An 18,641-nucleotide genomic window follows, 5' to 3' on the forward strand; every position below is an offset into this window, starting at 1 on the left:
TGAGTGTTTGCCCCCTGGTGGTCATTGTGTGTCATAGTGACCTGTCAGACAGTCGGACACTTAGCATATTAGCCATTTATATATATAGATAAGCTTAGAAGAGCCCTGGAAGATTGGGGAAGTAGCTGAGAACTGAACCATGAAGGCAAGTCTCCTCCCTTCAAATAAGTTGAGACACAGAGCATTATGGCCCTAGACAGTTTGGCTCAGTGGATAGAGCATAGTCCTGAGGACTGAAGGGTCCCTGGTTTGATTCTGGTCAAGGGCACGTACCTTGGTTGAGGCTCAATCCTTGGGCCTGGTTGGGGCACATGTGGGAGGCAACCAGTCGATGTGTCTCTCTCACATTGATGTTTCTCCTCCTCCCTTCTACTCTCTCTAAAAATCAATGGAAAAATATACTCAGGTGAGGACTAACAATAAAACAAAACAAAAAATAAAGAAAGAACATTAGGTAGAGGACAAATTGTCCACCATAAAATTTCTTATGTATAATTATGACTTCCTAATTTCAGAGTTGATTTACTCATCTTTGCTGTCTTTGTGTGCATTTGTTACAGACATATTTCATCATTGGGAAAAATGAGACTATTCAGATAAGTAAAAAGAAAGTCACTCCACATTTCCAGGAGACAACCATTGTAAACATTTTCCTTCCATCCCAACTTTTAACCAGGCATACATATACATTTGTATGAATTTTTTTTTTTCACAAAAATAACCATGTGATGTTACAGATCTACAGCAATATTTAGTTTCATAATAGTCAATCTAAAGATAAGTCATGGGATTTGAACTCCTATCTTTGGGTTTTAGAAGGGTTTACAGTTTTCTTGTGACTACGAACAGTGCTCTAAAGCGGTGGTCACCAACCTGTGGTCCATGGACCATTGGTGTTTCGTGAGGTCCGAAAGGTTGGCGACCACTGCTCTAAAGAACAGCTCTTAAATACAGCTGTTGCACTGTTTTTAATTTCTTTTTCTTTTATTATTTGTGAAGGGAAAGTTTTTGGCATTTGCCATTTCCTCTGGTAATTCCCCTTTGATACCAGATTACTTGCCTAGTTTTCCTTTAGGGGGCTCATCTTTTTTTTTTTTAAATTAAGGATAGTAACTCTTGCAAATAGACTTTTCCCAGTTTCCCTTGTTTTTTGACAGAATTGCTGAAATTCTACCCAGTCATATAATTTCTTTCTTCCTGGTTTCTGCCCTTGGTATTAAATTTAGAACAGCCTTCCTTACTCCAAGGTTACATACTTTCTCACCTGATTTTCTTTTATCTTTTTTAAAAATATATTTTATTGATTTTTTACAGAGAGGAAGGGAGAGGGATAGAGAGTTAGAAACATCGATGGGAGAGAAACGTCGATCAGCTGCCTCCTGCACACCTCCTACTGGGGATGTGCCCGCAACCAAGGTAGATGCTCTTGACCAGAATCGAACCTGGGACCCTTCAGTCCGCAGGCCGACGCTCTATCCACTGAGCCAAACCAGTTAGGGCTTCTTTTATCTTTTATGTGATTTTGCCCTCTTTCATTTAAATCTCTTAACCCACTGTTTGCCTTAAGGCGTGAAATTGGGTTGTGACTAAATTGTTAACCAGCTGTCCCAAGTAATTTGATTGTTTCCCTACTGATTTGCAATGCCACTTTATCGATATGCTCAATTTTTATACACATATACTCACTCACGCTTCATCCTGGTTCCAAGCTTTTTATTTGGTTCCATTGACTTGTCTTTCTCTTCTTATTTACCATCCATAATACATTTTCCCTCTGCATCTTTACAATAATATACCACAATACTTAAATAGGTTTGTTTTAATTGTCTTTATCTACATTTCATCACTATATTTTACTGCTATGAGAAATATATTTCAAAATTTTACTCTTCAAAAGTTTGACATTATTTATTCATTAGCATATTGAATAAATAGGCTAATATGCTAAGTGTCCAACCATCCAAACCTTTTGCTTTGGAACTCCATAATAAATCCTTGGAAAATTTTTTGGATTGTCCTCATGTTGTCAGAAGAAATAATATGCTCTACAATTATTTATTCAGCAAATACTTATAGAACCTGTGTTATATGTAACTAGAGGCTTGGTGCACAAAATTCCTGCACGGGTAGGGTTCCTAGGCCTGTTCGGTGATCGGGGGTGATTGGGGCCTTCCTTCATTCCACACCACCCCCTGGTGGTCAGTGCATGTCATAGCGAGCTATCAAACTCCTGGTCTCCCAGTCGAACTCCTGCGGGGACACTTTGCATATTAGTCTTTTATATATGTAGATCATTTATCCAAAATGTCAGTGGATTCCTTAAAAAGGTATTTGAGCATTTTTTCTTTACTGGAACTGTTTACTTTTTGTGTCTCCAAAAGAATTTCTGTAGAAAGTTTCAGGCAAAAACTTGGGTAATACTTTTGTTTCCCATGAGTTCTTCCTTGTAGCCTGTAATGATTATGATGTCTCTACCTATAGAAATACCAGAAGGTAAGTAGTCTGGAGATGGAACTGGGGAGGTTATGCATCAGCCATGAGATAAAAAGACTGACTACTTTTGTTTTTCTCCCACACAGCTTTCTACAAGTTCTTATTCAAGTCAGAAATAGGCACAATGATGTGGTTCCTACAATGGCACAAGGAGTGATTGAATACAAGGAGAAGTTTGGGTTTGATCCGTTCATTAGCAGTAACATCCAGTATTTTCTGGATCGCTTCTATACCAACCGCATCTCCTTCCGCATGCTTATTAACCAGCACAGTAAGTTGGGCTTTGGTCCAGATTTGAAATGGTAATCAGAGTGATTTCTTCCATATGTTACAGATCTGCATTTTTGTCTGTAGAAATTTCATTCCTAGTTAAGTTTTTTTCTAAGTAAATTCTATCTGTTAAAAAGCTATTCATTAGTATTCTTTGTTCAAATAAGTCATTGAAAGGCTTTTTGATGCTAAGCCTTTGCTGTCCCATTCCTGATGGGGGTGAAGGTCCAGCTTTAAAGGCGCCATATTAATCTCCAAACACTTTTATGTGTCTCTGAGAGAATGTTCTAGTATTTTATCCAGGATATTGGATTGTTTCCCTTTTGGTTTTAAAAACATTGTTCCTGGGAATATTGAATTTGCATGTTGACAATATGAGCAATTGGTCTTTTATGTCACAGTGATCAGTGAAAACAGATTAAGCGAGTTACCAAACCATAATCCTGAGAGATTTAGTCCACTCTCCAGGCTGATAAGCAGATAAGAAAAAAAAGCAGCTAAAATTATCTCCACAAAAAAATTTGGGGCTTATTTTTAGCATTGTCTCTTTGCCTGATTTCATAATTCTTTTTTTTAAAAAAAATACATCTTTATTGATTTCAGAGAGGAAGGGAGAAGGAGAGAGGGGTAGAAACATCAGTGATGAGAGAGAATCACTAATTGGCTGCCCCCTGCATGCCCCACACTGGGCATCGAGCCCACAACCCGGGCATGTGCTTTGACTGGGAATCGAACCATGATCTCCTGGTTCATAGGTCAGTGCTCAACAATTAAGCCATGCCGGCTGGGCTGATTTCATAATTCTTATGAAAAAGCATCCACACATCTAGAGTCTAAATTATCATCTTTACTGAATCATAAAATGGCTAGTGTATCTTTATTTTACTAATTTTATTTATTTGGATAAATGAATGTTATACAACTATTACATGAAGGTTGGACCCCCTGGCAATGGGCAAGGAGACACCAGATTGGTGGTGTCGCTCTTATATCCATCAGGGGCAAAGCAGGCGCACAGTCCTTATTTCATTCTAGCTGATGCCTGTGTTGTTGGCCAGCTGTTTCATGCCTGGGCACATAAAAAAATAAATGTGGGTTGGTTCTAAATGTATAGCTTTTAAAAATAGAAAAGTATGCTGTGTACCTGAAACCAATATAATATTGAATGTCAACTGTAATTGAAAAAATCATATTAGTTACAGGTAAAACATATAACTCTTCACAACAATAATCAAAGCATATCACTCTGATGATATGACAATAAAGGTAATTTATTATTTAAAAAATATGACAATTTATAGGCGACTTGAAGGAAAAAAAGAACCTATATACTATTTAACTAAACTACTTAGATAATTATAATGTCTTTCTGACCTAAATCTGTATTTGTGTATATATGTACATGTTTTTATTTATTTTTTAATATATATTTTTTATTGATTTCAGAGAGGAAGGGAGAGGGAGAGAGAGAGAAACATCAGTGATGAGAGAGAATCATTAATCGGCTGCCCCCTGCACACACTACACTGGGGATCAAAGCGTGACGTCCTGGTTGATAGGTTGACAATCAACTACTGAGCCACACTGGCTGGGCTATACGTACATGTTTTTAGATCATGGACTAAGCTTGTCACTTCTGATTTTCTTTCACTTAATCAGTTGGAACTTTATGTATTGGCCTAGTGCCCATATTCAGCATTTTTATAATTTAAACTCTCCCCTAGATTATTTAAGCATTCTCTTTTTGTGAAATCTAAGTTGTTCCAATTTTTGTTTGATTCAAAAATAAATAGATGTTATATGTATATATATATATATATATATACACATATATATATATACACACACACACACACATACTTATAAACACTTGAATTTAGATTACTTTTTCCTTTGGGGCTCCTTTTGGCTTTTATTCAGAAGTAAAATTTGCCAATCTTGTGTATTTTGAAAGCATTTATACTTTTAAAAATACTTGAACATTCCTGGCCGGGTGGCTCAGTTGGTTGGAGTGTCGTCCTATACACCAAAAGGTCGCGGGTTTGATTGCCAGTCAGGTCACATATCTAGGTTGCAAGTTTGATCCCCCTGCTGGGGTGCTTACAGAAGGCAACAGGCAACTGATCGATGTTTCTCCCTCTCCCTTCCTCCCTCTCTCTCTCAAGTCAATAAACATATCCTTGGGTGAGGATAATAAAAAATTAAAACAACTTTGGGGTTAAAAAAATACTTGAACAAATATCATTTGTGTATACAACATTGAAAAATAATCTCCATGGTGGAAGCATTTGAAATGTTCACTGTGAAGACATCTCACAAGCCTGGCCTAATGGTGCAGGCTGTGTTTTCTAACTATTTGGTGAATGTTGGATTAAATGTCCGCAGTAGTTCTGAGAAGTTGGGTCAAGTTGAAAAGAAGTTTTTCATCCAAGTTACATTGGGTCAGGAAGAAGGGATTGGACACCTGGCACGTGTCACTGCTTTAGGACCTGCTGAGTGCTACTGACAGGTCTTAAAGCACATCCTTCTTTCTTCGTTGTCCCATCATCATATTATATTCAGGGTGGGGCAAAAGTAGGTTTACAGTTGTTGATATGCAAAAGGATACAATCTGTATAACAAAAGCCTAAGCGACCATTACAGCGAACAACCAGAATGACTGGTCACTATGATGCGCACTGACCACCAAGGGGGCTCAATGCAGGAGCTGCCCCTGGTGGTCAGTGTGCTCTCACAGGGGGAGCGCTGCTCAGCCAGAAGCTGGGCTCATGGCTGGCGAGCGCAGCAGTGGTGGCGGGAGCCTTTCCTGCCTCCGCAGCAGTGCTAAGGAGCAGCGAGCAGGCGGGTGGTAAGGAGTGAGAGCTCCTGGACTGAGAGAGGGCGCAGGCCGGGCTAAGGGACCCCCCCCCCTCCCAGTGCACGAATTTTGTGCACCGGGCCTCTAGTAATAAATAATAATATAAAAATGAACTCTGTGTTTCGCATACAACTGTAAACCCACTTTTGCTCCACTCTGTATTCTGTTACTTTAAGTCACTGTGGATGCTAAAATGATTATTACAAACACAGGAATCCTCCATTTTTCTCTGCTTGACCATCCCAGCCTGCTTTGTTTATAATCTCTCCCTTCCCTTTTGTGTTTGCTTAGCACTTTTGTTTGGTGGTGACACAAATCCTGCTCATCCTAAACACATTGGAAGTATCGATCCCACCTGCAACGTGGCTGATGTCGTGAAAGGTAAGGAGACCTCTGTAATGTTAGCGATTGTATTTCATATAGGATTGTGGTGCTATCAAGGCAGCTTGGCGATAGGGTTATGTTGCCGAGTTGTTTGCCGAGTCCTTAGGCCACTCTGGGCCCAAGCTACTTCACCCAAATATGAAATGTTCTTTTCAGGCAGTTCAGGAAAAGATGCATAATTCGCGCTGCTCAAAATGGGAGTTTCTACTTCATTGACTAGGATTTTACTTCTAGTTCTATGTTAAACTGTGAACATTTGTCAGCTTAAGTAGGATTCTAAGTTTTGATTGCCACCATTATCTGAAAATATCAGAGAATGCAAATCCTTGTTATAAAATTAGGCTGAATTCACGTGTTTGTAAAATGGAAGCATCTTTTTGACGTGCACCCAGGCTTTAGAATCTACATGGCATGTGGGCTTCATGGGGTCACTTGACATCGAGCTGGACACTGTCCCAGTAGCCTTGGTGTAAAACAGAGCCCTAAAACCATAAGTCCCTAATGCCCGGGTGCTTTGACTCTGAGCTGCAGTTTCCTCGTTATTCATTTAAGATAGATGCCAGCTCCAGGAAACCTTCCTGGTCGCAAGTGATCCGCCACGTTTTTAGACCTCTTTTTCAGTTGTCTTCAAGGGTACAGTAACTCTATGCAGCCTCACATTCCCAAATTGTCCGTTCCGAAGATGACATCTCCTATTGTGGCCGTCCCCTCCTTCCTCTAAACCAGTGGTTGGCAAACCGTGGCTCGCAAGCCACATGCAGCTCTTTGGCCCCTTGAGTATGGCTCTTCCACAAAATACCACGGCCTGGGTGAGTCTATTTTGAAGAAGTGGCGTTAGAAGAAGTTTAAGTTTAAAAAATGTGGCTCTCAAAAGAAATTTCAATTGTTGTACTGTTGATATTTGGCTCTGTTGACTAATGAGTTTGCCGACCACTGCTCTAAACACACACAAGTGTTTGTGACTACTCTCCTGGTCTTCACCAAGGATCTTTGTTGCTCTTCATTTTCTGAACTGTGTAGCTAAGTCAGTAGGAGGTAGAAGAGGGCCTTGTCTGCTTGGTAAAGCTCTCAAGCCCACCTCAAGCAGAGTGACCTTTGCTGCTGGAGTTAGAGCCAAGGGAGGTGGTCCAGTGTGTACAGCCTCCACAATGGAGGAACAGCACACGGTCAGCAGCCAGTGCTGCTTGTTTACCTTGTGCATTCTTTCTATTATAAACTAGAGGCCCAGTACACAAAATTCATGCACGGGTAGGGTCCCTAGCGGCTGCCGGCTGCTGGCCAGGACTTTCCTTTGTTCCGCGCCACCCCCTGGTGGTCAGTGCACATCATAGCAAGCGATTGAACTCCCAGTTGGTCAAACTCCCGAGGGGACACTTTGCATATTAGGCTTTTATATATATAGATAGTAGAGGCCCGGTGCACGAATTCATGCATGGGTGGGGTCCCTTTACCTGGCCACCTATTGGGGCCATCTGGCCCAGTCCTGATTGGGGCCGATTGGGGCTGGCCGGCCAGCCGGGGGGGAAGGACCACGGGAGGTTGGTTGGTCGTGGGGAAGGGACCATGGGAGGTTGGCCGGCTGCAGGATGTTGGCTGTGGGAGTGCACTGACCACTAGGGGACAGCTCCTGCATGAGTGTCTGACCCCTGGTGGTCAGTGCGCGTCATAGCGACTGGTCGTTCGGTCACTTAGGCTTTTATATGTAGATATTTTTATTGATTTCAGAGAGGAAGGGAGTGGCAGAGAGTGAGAGAAACATCAATGATGAGAAAGAATCATTGATTGGCTGCCTCCTGCACGTTACACACTGGAGATCGAGCCTGAAACCCAGACATGTGCCCTTACTGGGAATCGAATTGTGACCTCCTGGTTCATAGGTCAGTGCTCAACCACTGAGCCACACCAGCTGGGCTACCCTGGGCATTCTTAAATCCAGGGAGGAGGACCCAGGCCTAGGGGCCTTTGCCCAGCTTAGAATTGCCAAGCTGTTCTGGCCTCTTTAATTAGGAAACATTCACTCAAATTATTTCCATTATAAGATGAATAGATCCAGCCTCAGCTCCCTAAGAATCCTACAGGTAACTCCCTCACAAGAGAAGCCTGTGGTTAATCATGACTTTTGCAGGCCCCTGCTGGCGGAGGGGAACAGGATTGGTCTTGGCATAGTTGTATGTTCATTAGACTGTAGCCCAATGTCTTTTATGAATCAGAAAGCGAGGTTCAGATAGTTGACTGCCCCCACGAAAAAAAGGTGCACATTCATAATGCAAAAGTGCATTATTATACGCTGCGTGTGTGCCTTTTCTCTTGAACTGCAAGCAATTTGAGGTCAGGGTGTGTGTCTTAAACTTGTTTTGTAACTTACATGGAACTTAGTATATGCCTGTTAGATGGTCAATAAGTATTTCTTGGTTTGATAAATTTGAAACTCATAATTTACTTCTTTAAAAACAGCTTTATTGAGATACAATTCATATACATACTATATAATTCACCCACTTAAAGTGTACAATTCAGTGTGTGTTTTTTTTAGGATATTCACATAGTTGTACAGCCAGTGCCACAATCCAATTTTAGAACATTTCCATCACCCCTGAAAGAAACCCCCATACCCCTAGCAGTCAATCCCCACTACCCCTCTTCCCAGGACTAGGCAACCACTCATCTACTTTCTGCCTATTCAGGACATTTTATGTGAATGGAATCATACAACATGTGGTCTTTTGTGTCTGGTTTCTTTCACTTAGCATAATGTTTTCAAGGATCATCCATGTTGTTGCAGGCATTAGTACTTCATTCATTTTTATAGCCAAATAATCTTCAGTTGAATGGATAAACCACATTTTTTTTATTCACCGGCTGATGGACATTTGGGTTAGCTGAGCGACTTTGGATGTGTTATGTAAACTCTTTGGGCGGCCTCAGTTTCTTCATCTATAAAATGGTACATTCACCTGTATCATAGGGTTAAATGAGTTACTATATGCAGAGCTCCTAAAGCAGTGCTAGCACCCAGTCAGCATGGTACACAAGTTTACTAGCAGAAGTCCTTGGCCTTCACACAAGTCGTGTGGCTTCTCATTTATACCACTGATTATGTAACACTTTGGTGCCTTTACATTTATTTTTGGCACAAAGTCTAAAATATTTTTAGAACGCACTTAGGACATTTATAAGACAACTGGATATTTGACATTCAAGGAAGATTGCTAATTTTTGTAGGTGTGATATTGATATTGTGTGTGTGTTTTTTTTTAAAGGAGTCCTAGCTTTTTGAGTCCTAGCTTTTCGAGAGAGGTATTTCAAAATATTACGCATGATAGAAAATGACACATGGGATTTACTTTAAATTATACAGAGGGGAGGGTAGTGAAAAAGATTTGGCATGTGTTGAACACTGTTGAAGCTAGTAAATGGGTACATGCGGATTCTTTATTCTGCACTCACTATTTCTTCACAAATACAGTCTTTCATTAGTTTTTAGGGAGTTTTTAAAATATATATATTTTTTCAGAGAGGAAGGGAGAGGGAGAGATAGAAACATCACTGATGAGAGAGAATCATTGATTGGCTGCCTCCTGCACACCCCTCAGCTGGGATCGAGCCCCCAGCCCAGGCAAGTGCCCTGACTGGGAATCAAACCGTGACCTCCTAGTTCATAGGTCGGTGTTCAACCGCTGAGCCATGCTGGCGGGGCAGTTTTTAGGGAGGTTTTAACCATGAATCAGTACAACTAGGTGAGCGACAGCGAGTTCTAGGCAACTGTTAGCCCTTCTGTGTAGCAGAGGAATGAGCAGTGCTAAAGTGAGTCAGAGGCATTGGAGAGGGTGAGGAGGAACCTGCTTCAACTTGCCTCTTGAGGCCAAAAGAATCTTGTTTTGCAGCGCTTACTGTCTGTACTGCTCTTGGATTCATTACCAACTACCCGGCCTTGACAGCTGTACTTCTGTTGATTTTTCTAACAGGGGTGTAAAGTTCGAGAGGTCTGCAATTACTCTCACCCACGTGTGCATCACTCCTCTTAGGGACAGAGATTTTGTACCAAAAACCAGCTGAAGATCACGTGCAAAACAGTTCAGTCAATATTTTAAAGAAACTGAGAGTTCATGTCTACGGCCTGCCTCACAGCTTCCTGCTTCCTTTGTCCTGTGTAGTTATGATTTTGACCGCGGACCAGATCCTCTCCTTTCCCCTCCCTCTTCCTGTGCTCGCTTACAGCCTTATCTTCACTCTCTCTCTTGACCCTTTTGAGTTTTCACCCAGTGAGACCACTATTGCATAGTGAACAAAATTTACTCCACCCTCCCATTTCATCATTTCTACCACTTGTTTGGCGTAATTTTTAAAAAGTTATATATTTTTGTTGATTTCAGAGAGGAAGGGAGAGAGAGAGGTAGAAACATCAATGATGAGAGAGAGTCATTGATCAGCTGCCTCCTGCACGCCCCACACTCAGGATCGAGCCCGAAACCTAGGCATGAGTCATAGATCGATGCTCAACCACTGAGCCATGCCAGTCAGGCTGTTTGGCATAGCTTGAAGTCTGGCTTCCTGGTGAGACTGTGTCCAATAAAAGACACTTCCAGGTCCCTCTGCCACTTAGAAATGCTTCTTCCTCCAACACAAGCATATGCATGCACACTCCTACCCCTACACTCATGGAGGAAGGAGGGACTGGCATGTCCCTTGCTCTCCACTGCCTCTTTCAAACCATGCTTTTCATTTCTCAACAGCCTCTTCCCTTAAGGAAAACAACAGTGGAGGGTGGTTTCAGATTCTCAAAATGCGTAAACACAGCAAGTAGCATCCATGCAGTCAACTTCTCTGCCACCCTTCATTCCCTTCATAAATCACACCTACTGATACCCTCAGCACACTAGGTACACTGGCTTGTACATACTTTCTTGGATGCTGTTGTCTCTCACCCATCTGGTGAGCCATATGTTTAGTAAAGGTCACTTATTTGTCCTCAAACCATTGGTATAAGTTATACCACCTGTTGTGAGTACATAATTTATTAAAATACTAGGGGCCCAGTGCACAAATTTGTGCACCTTGAAAGGAACTGTGGGCCCCGAGGCTGCAGTGGGCACAGGGGCGGGTCTCGGCCCATCCTCCATGCCCCTACCTGGCCCCTCCTGCCGCAGCCTCTAGTCCCCTGTGTGCTGGCAGCCCTGCTCCCACCGCCGCCACTCCCACCCACTGACAGTGTGGAGCGATTGGGGCCGGTGCCAGCAGCGGGTGCAAGAGGGGCTGGTGCTGTCAGCAGCTACAAGCAGCGGCTGCTGCCCCAATCACCCTTCAGGAGCAGAGGGAGGTGGAGAAGCCCTCAGGGGCAATCGGAGCCGGCACCCGCTGACAGCGCTGAGTGATCGGGACCAGTGCTGGCAGCAGGTGTGAGCAGCGGCTCCGGCTCCGGCTCCAGCAAGCAGGTGCGAACACCAGGTGGGACCTCAGCACATGGGAACAAAGAATTTTTAGTAACCACCAGAGGCTCGCCCCGATGACCGTGACCGGTACCCTGCCTTGCTCTGGCACCCCCACTCACCTGCACCATCCCACCGCAGCTGACGCCCACCGTGGTTCGCGCGCGCCCCCTGGTGGTCAGTGCACGTCATAGCGACCGGTTGTTTGGTTGGTCAGTTCCGCCATTCGGTCTATTTGCATGTTAGCCTTTTATTATATAGGATTGTGTAAACTTTCCCTAGCTGGGTTGCTCAGTGGTTAGAGCGTTGGTCCGTGGATTGAAGGGTCGCAGGTTTGATTCTGGTGAAGGGCATGTACCTTGGTTGCAGGTTCGATCCCCACCCCTGGTCAGGGCACATGTGGGAGGCAACCAGTTTATGTGTCTCTCTCACATTGATGTTTCTCTCTTTCTGTCCACTTTCTCAAAAAAAAAAATCGATGGGAAAAATATCCTCAGGTGAGGATTAACAACAACAACAAAAAAGACATGGGAGCCAAAACCGGTTTGGCTCAGTGGATAGAGCGTCAGCCTGCGGACTGAAAGGTCCCAGGTTCGATTCCGGTCAAGGGCATGTACCTTGGTTGCGGGCACATCCCCAGTAGGGGGTGTGCAGGAGGCAGCTGATCGATGTTTCTCTCTCATCGATGTTTCTAACTCTCTATCCCTCTCCCTTCCTCTCTGTAAAAAATCAATAAAATATATTTTTTTAAAAAAAGACATGGGAATTGGAATATTCATAGATGTATGTGGTATTTTTTAATCTAAGATAGATGAGCTAGAACCCTAACCCATCCATATTCAAAGAAGAGGCTTTGGCCTTACATGGAAAGATGGGTAGAGGAATAAATGGTGTATTTACATGTGTATTTTAAGTCATGTTTATGATAATAGTCATATTTTATGGTTTCCCACTTTAGCCAACATTTTTGTCAATCATCCAATTCCTGTTCCCAGTTGAGTCAGTGAATACTAATCCTATGTTACCAAAATAATAAAAAAAATGCTCATTGAAGACAATAGAAAATGTGGGACAAGAGAGAAGAGAATAATGACCTGCTTTTATAACCCATTGCTTTATACATTTGAATTCATACCAAATTTACAGATTGGTATAAAACTGGGAATGATGTAAGTAACCTTTGTCTCTACGAAATCCATAGTCTTTGTGTATTTCCCCATCTCCAGCACTCATGTCCATCACACATGATCTTCCTGGGCGAATTCAGTACCTGATGCTAGGAACCTCTATTCTGCCCTCTGTATCAGTATTGTTGGAATCCTTCCTATGTCTGATCTGCAATGCACATTATCTCTAGAGTCAAATGATTTTTCCAGCCAGGTGTGTACAATCTTTATTCTTCAATGGGGCCTTAAATCAGTTACCTTTCCTGCCATGGCAAAATGGGCTGGGCCACCTAGCAGGAACCCTGAAGGTCTCTTCTCCCTGTAGACTGAAGCAAATGTTAACAGTTTTCTATTTCATTCCCCATGGGCCCTATTAGTTAATTTGGTGAGTGTCAAAATACCCGAGTAGACACTCTTTCTGGCTTAAAATAAGACTGTGAAAGGACAAATAAGACAGAGAGCACCAGTGGTAAAAATGCCTGGAAATTCTTCCATTTCTTCTAGCAAAAAAGTATTGGAGTGTCCACCCCAAAGGCCCCAGGATCAACACCCAGAAGGGCTCAAGAGTTCCCCAGCCTCTCCAGTTGTTGTCGTCGTCGTCGTCCTCCTCCTCCTCCTCCTCCTCCTCCTCCTCCTCCCCCTCCTCCTCTTCCTCCTCCTCTTCCTCCTCCTTCTTTTTCTTCCTCTTCCTCTCCTCCTCCTCCTCCTCCTCCTCTTTCTTCTCCCCTTCTCTTCATTCTCCCCTTCTCCTCCTCCTCCTTCTCCTCAAAGAAGGGAGAGGGAGAGAGAGATAGAGACATCAATGATGAGAATCATTGATCGGCTGCCTCCTGCACGCCCCCTACTGGGGATCGAGCTCGCAGCCAGGGCATGTGCCCTTGTCCTGAATCGAACCTGGGACCCTTCAGTCTGCATGCCGATGCTCTATCCACCAGCTAGGGCCAGCTTTTCTTCCCAGTACCCACAAGTGCATGTCAGTTTCCTTGGCCTCTTAATGAAGTCTTAACCACTCCCTTCCTTTTTTTAGAGTAGTTGGTATTTTTGACAAGGTTTTTACCTTCTCGTATGCTCTGAGATTTCTCAGTTAATCTTCTAACTTGGCATCTCTATCTCTAATATTGTTTCCCTTCCTTTTGTTTTAGGAAGCTTTGTGTAGAGGGAGTTGGGCTTCTGGGTTTTAATGACAGCTCTACCATTGATTTTCTCAGCTGGAAAGATCCTGGTTTAGGCCAGTCAGATGTCCAGCCCCAGATGATCCATATGTGTGTGTGTGTGTGTGTGTGTGTGTGTGTGTGTGTGTGTGTGTGTGTGTGTGTATCTGATACGCATGCGTGTATTTGCCTATGCATGCGCATGTGTTTTATAGCCTTAGGAAGCCTTAATGAACTAACAATGATTCCATGCTTAGATCTCTTGAGACAGACTAGAGAAAACTTTTATGTAGAAGGGTAGGGACAATATTTTTATTTTTGACTAGCCAGTTGTATAAATGTATAAAAGTGGGGTGCATCACATACAACATTAATTGAATGTGTGGAACGCTGAAGCATGCCTCCTTGTCGCTTACTTAGCACATTAATATCTACCTTTACACATCTGCAAATTATAGACTCGAGGTAGTGAATGCTAGAATTAGTATTGTAAAGCAGTTTCTGGGAGGTTCCTTCCATTGTGACCCTTTCCTCCTTTCTTTGTGAGAAACCAGGAAAGAAAATGGAAAATCCCGTGGGAAGATAATTTTAAAGGTACAAACTTAAATACTTGGTACAAAAATCACCTCTCGCAGCGATGTTAGCCTGCCTGTGTTGTTCCTATATGCCAGTAGGCTTAGCATAATGGCATACAAATGGCATCCTGAAAGTGTGTCATTATTTTGGTTCGGAAATAATGTCTTGTGCTCTCATGTGGGGCTCTTCAGTTTGCGAATAACAGAGACCCACTCACACTAGTTCAAGAAACAGATTTATTGAAAGAACCTAGTAGGTCCCATGAAAATCCAAGGGCAGGAAGCACTTCACAGTCGGAGCTATAGACATTGGAACTAGGAAACAGAAAACAAGGCTGCTTTCTGTGTATCTTTGTAACTGGGGTTGCCAAGTCCTAGCCCCTCTGCCTCTCTCTCTTGTCCGTAGACTGGCAGACTTGTTTAGGGCAATGGCCACCGCAGGCCTTCTAGATGATGTTAACTCTCAGAGTTTCCTTTTTGTCTTCTGCCCTGCCCGAGTCTTGATCTGAAATTCTCAAAAGATGAAGTTCATTGACTCAGCTCAGCCTGTCTTTCTGCCCACAACCACAGGTTGTAGGATTTTGCTCAGCCTGTAGATTGGTTGCCCTTTCGTTAGATGCTCTGCCCCCCACATCTCCAGTCGGCTGTGGTTTGTAGGGTGATCAAGGGTCTGGTACTTAAAAATACCTGGTGGTTCTCACTCGGGATGCATTTTGGGTGGAAGGATGATGCTAGACATACTTTATTTGTAACTTACAAGGGTTTCTAAAAAGCAGCACATCTGTGACTTTGCAATGCTTTGTGGCCATGTACATCACCTTGTTCTGGCACTGGCTTCTTAAACTTGAGCTTCACGGTTTTCTGTATCCTATTAAACCTGTTAAGGACCTTGGCACCTTCATGTTTGTTTTTTTTTTCAGCACTCATTCATCCTTGCCCCGCCTCTTCTAAGATATTTATAAACAAACGATTATGTGTATTCACGACAGAGGCCAATATTTGATAGAAGAGTTCTATGGTGAATTTTGAATAGGCAAATCTTCTAATAAAAAATTAATAAAATAGCCCTAGCCGGTTTGGCTCAGTGGGTAAAGTGTCAGCCCATGGACTGAAGGGTCCTGGGTTTAATTCTGGTCAAGGGCACGTACCTCGGTTGCAGGCTCATCCCAGGCCCTGCAAGTGTGTGCTGGAGGCAGTCAATTGATGTGTCTCTCTCACATCGATGTTTCTCTCTCTGTCTCTCCCCCTTCATTCCACTCTCTCTAAAAATCAATGAAAAAATATCCTCGGTGAGAATTAACAAAAATTAATAAAATAACCTCCATAATGTATTAAATGTTCCTGTGTGCTTTTTCTTAAATTCCTGGCTAGGTTGGATCTGTTCAGCTAGTTGCTCGGTGAACCTTCACCCTACTCTTTATGACTTGGCCTTTTAAGTAAATAATCAGTCTTGTGTTTTTACAGGTTGAGTGTTCTAGCCTGGGGGAAGTATATATGTGCCACACCCACAGTTTTGTTAGTTACTTTATGATCATTATCTTATTGTCCTTGGAAACTGATCCTTAAAACAATGAATAGCATTTATGTTTAGTGGCAGTAATAATAATTTCCTTTTAAAGATTGTTTGGAGCCCAGCCAGTGTGGCTCAGTGGTTGAGCGTCGACCTATGAACCAGGAGTCACGGGTTTGATTCCCAGTCAGGGCACATGCCTGGGTTTCAGGCTCAGTCCCCAGTAGGGGGCGTACAGGAGGCAGCCGATCAATGATTCTCCCTCATTGATGTTTCTAGCTCGTTCTCTCTCTCTCTTCCTCTCTGAAATCAATTAAAATTTTTTTTTTTAAAGATTGGTTGTAATTACTTGCTCAGATGTATTGCAGATAAAAGTAATTTGGTAAATCATCATATTTAAAATTTTGGTTTCTAATTAAGTAGAACTTGCATTCTACCCCAAAATGAAAGACATGAAATTATAAGCCAGTAGTTGAATTTTGGTTATTTGGTGATGTTTTAAAGTTTTTACATTTTTATGTTAGTTCACTTAAATAGAAGTGAAATAGAAGTTGGAGTACATGTGTGTTGTATACACCCCAATACCCCCATGATCATTCATGTCCTGGGAGAGATAGTGACTGAGTTAACATGGCCCGGCCTTGGCTTTCCCGGCAAGTGGTCCCCAAATCTAGCTTCTCTTCAGAATTACTTACTAAGCTTTTTAAAATATAGATTTCCAGGCCTCAACACAGACCAGAATCTCTAGGGGCTTATTTTATCATTTGGATTTTTTAAAAAACTTGGTAGTGAATTCCACATACAATGAGGTTTGGGAACCACGCAAGGCCTCTAGTTCCCAGTCTGACAAAAAAGAACATTTCTCGCCCTGGCCTGGTGGCTCAGCTGGTTGGAGCATCATCCCATGCACCCAAAGGTTTCGGGTTTGATTTCAATTAGGGCACATACCTAGGTTGTGGGTTCAATTCCTGGTCTGGTGCATATGGGAGACAACTGCTCTATGTTTCTCTTCTCTAGCTTTCCCTCCCTCCCTCCCTCCCTTCCTCTCTCCCTCCCTCCTTCCTCTCTCTCTCAAAATCAGTTTTTTTAAAAAAAAACATATCCTTGGGTAAGGATTTTAAGAAAAAGAACATCGCTCATCAGTATAATTGATTTCACCTTGAGAACTTTCTCATGGGCAAGAAGATTGTTCCATTTATCAAACGCTTGCTAGCTGTGTATCATGTCCAAGGCATTATGATGTGCAATGGGAATTTATGAAGATGTGTATGAATGTAGATTTTACTATTACTATCCCCCAAATACTTGACTAGCTGGTGTATGTGAGTCTCATTGTGGTATTTTGAGTTTTTCAAGCATCATTATGTGATTTTTAATTACAGCACGGATACACCATAATTTGTCATGATGTTTTAAAAATTCTTATTCCCATGTGGTTTTAGGAAACACACTGGGTCTTTGGGTCCCAAGTTGGCGGCTTCTATCTGGGTTCTACCATCTTTTCCGCATGTTGCATTTGTGTAATACCTTTTCTTAATAATACCATTATAATCTCATGCCACTGGGCAAGCAAATGCCATGAGGAGATACCACAGTTAGTGGATACATTTCCTTTTATGGTGAATGGAAGAACAATGTCAAAACACCTTTAAAGGTGTTATAAACTTGGAGGAGTTATTTTGAGGAGGTGTATTGGCTTTGTGTATGGATAGCAGAGCATCATTTTTAGATTTTAGGATTTGTTGGTTTAAATAAAGTAGCCCTGGAGGTTCTTGGTTGGCTTGGTGCTATCGTGTCACTAGGTGGAGATGTAGCATTGTTTGGTGCTATAGCCAAAGCAGAAAGAGTGCATCTTGATTTCTTTTTACAAAACTACTTTACAGATATTTAATGAGGTTTATTATAGCCTAGGAAAAAAACCCTGCAAATTTAATATAATTCTATATTTTAACTTCTTAGGGTTTCAATTAAGTCCTACTTTAATGTTTGTTTTCACAGTGATCAACTCTTTTTTTCCTCTCCTCTTACTAACATTTCCTCATTATTTCATTTTGTCAGTTATTCTAATGTCTCTGTCTGTGGTTCTTTTAATGGTTTAATTCTAAAAGTTGAATAAAGTAATCAGAATTTTTATTCCGAGGTCAAATATATACAATTTTAATTTGCTAGCAATATGAGGTCAATGAATCAAAACTTACAGTCTGAACACACCTGAATCTTATCTTTGTATTATTTTAGGTTGATATGTCAAGTTTTAACATATTTAAATTCTATAGGGCTTGAAAATTTTTTTTATTGATTTCAGAGAGGAAGGGAGAGGGAGAGAGAGACAGAAACATCAGTGATGGGAGAGGATAATTGATTGGCTGCCTCCTGCACAGCTCCCACCAGGGACAAGCCTGTAATCCGGGCATGTGCCCTGACCAGGAATCGAACCGTGACCACCTGGTTCATAGGTCAATGTTCAACCACTGAGCCACACCAGCTGGGCAAGCCAAAAAGGCTATTTTTTAAAAAGGAAGTAGTTAATTAAAAATCCATCAAGTTAGAAATTGTCCTTGTTTGCTTATCTATTATGTCTGTCTGTCTATCTATCTATCTATCTATCTATCTATCTATTTATCTATCTATATCTATCTGCTTGTGCCTGTGTTATTAGTGCAGCAGCTAAAGTTTTTTTCTTTCCTTGCAGATGCGTATGAAACTGCCAAGATGTTATGTGAACAGTATTACATGGTCGCCCCTGAGTTGGAAGTTGAAGAATTCAATGGTAAAAGAATAATTTTAACCTTAAGTACAAAGAAGTTGA

The 18,641-nt window shown here is 42.1% G+C and overlaps 1 protein-coding gene across 2 annotated transcripts in view; it reads left to right on the forward strand.

The window, feature by feature from the left end:
• Nucleotides 1-18,641, forward strand: part of PDK3 (pyruvate dehydrogenase kinase 3) — a 68,487-nt gene that overhangs the window by 28,609 nt on the left and 21,237 nt on the right. For both annotated transcript variants that reach the window (XM_080653621.1, XM_080653622.1), the window contains exons 4-6: nucleotides 2,580-2,764; nucleotides 5,912-6,001; nucleotides 18,525-18,602. In XM_080653621.1, coding sequence (XP_080509747.1) covers nucleotides 2,580-2,764; nucleotides 5,912-6,001; nucleotides 18,525-18,602 — 353 coding nt within the window. The remainder of the gene's footprint in view (nucleotides 1-2,579; nucleotides 2,765-5,911; nucleotides 6,002-18,524; nucleotides 18,603-18,641) is intronic.

Source organism: Plecotus auritus, assembly GCF_963455305.1.
Source record: "Plecotus auritus genome assembly, chromosome: X".
Classification (NCBI taxonomy): Eukaryota; Metazoa; Chordata; class Mammalia; order Chiroptera; family Vespertilionidae; genus Plecotus; species Plecotus auritus.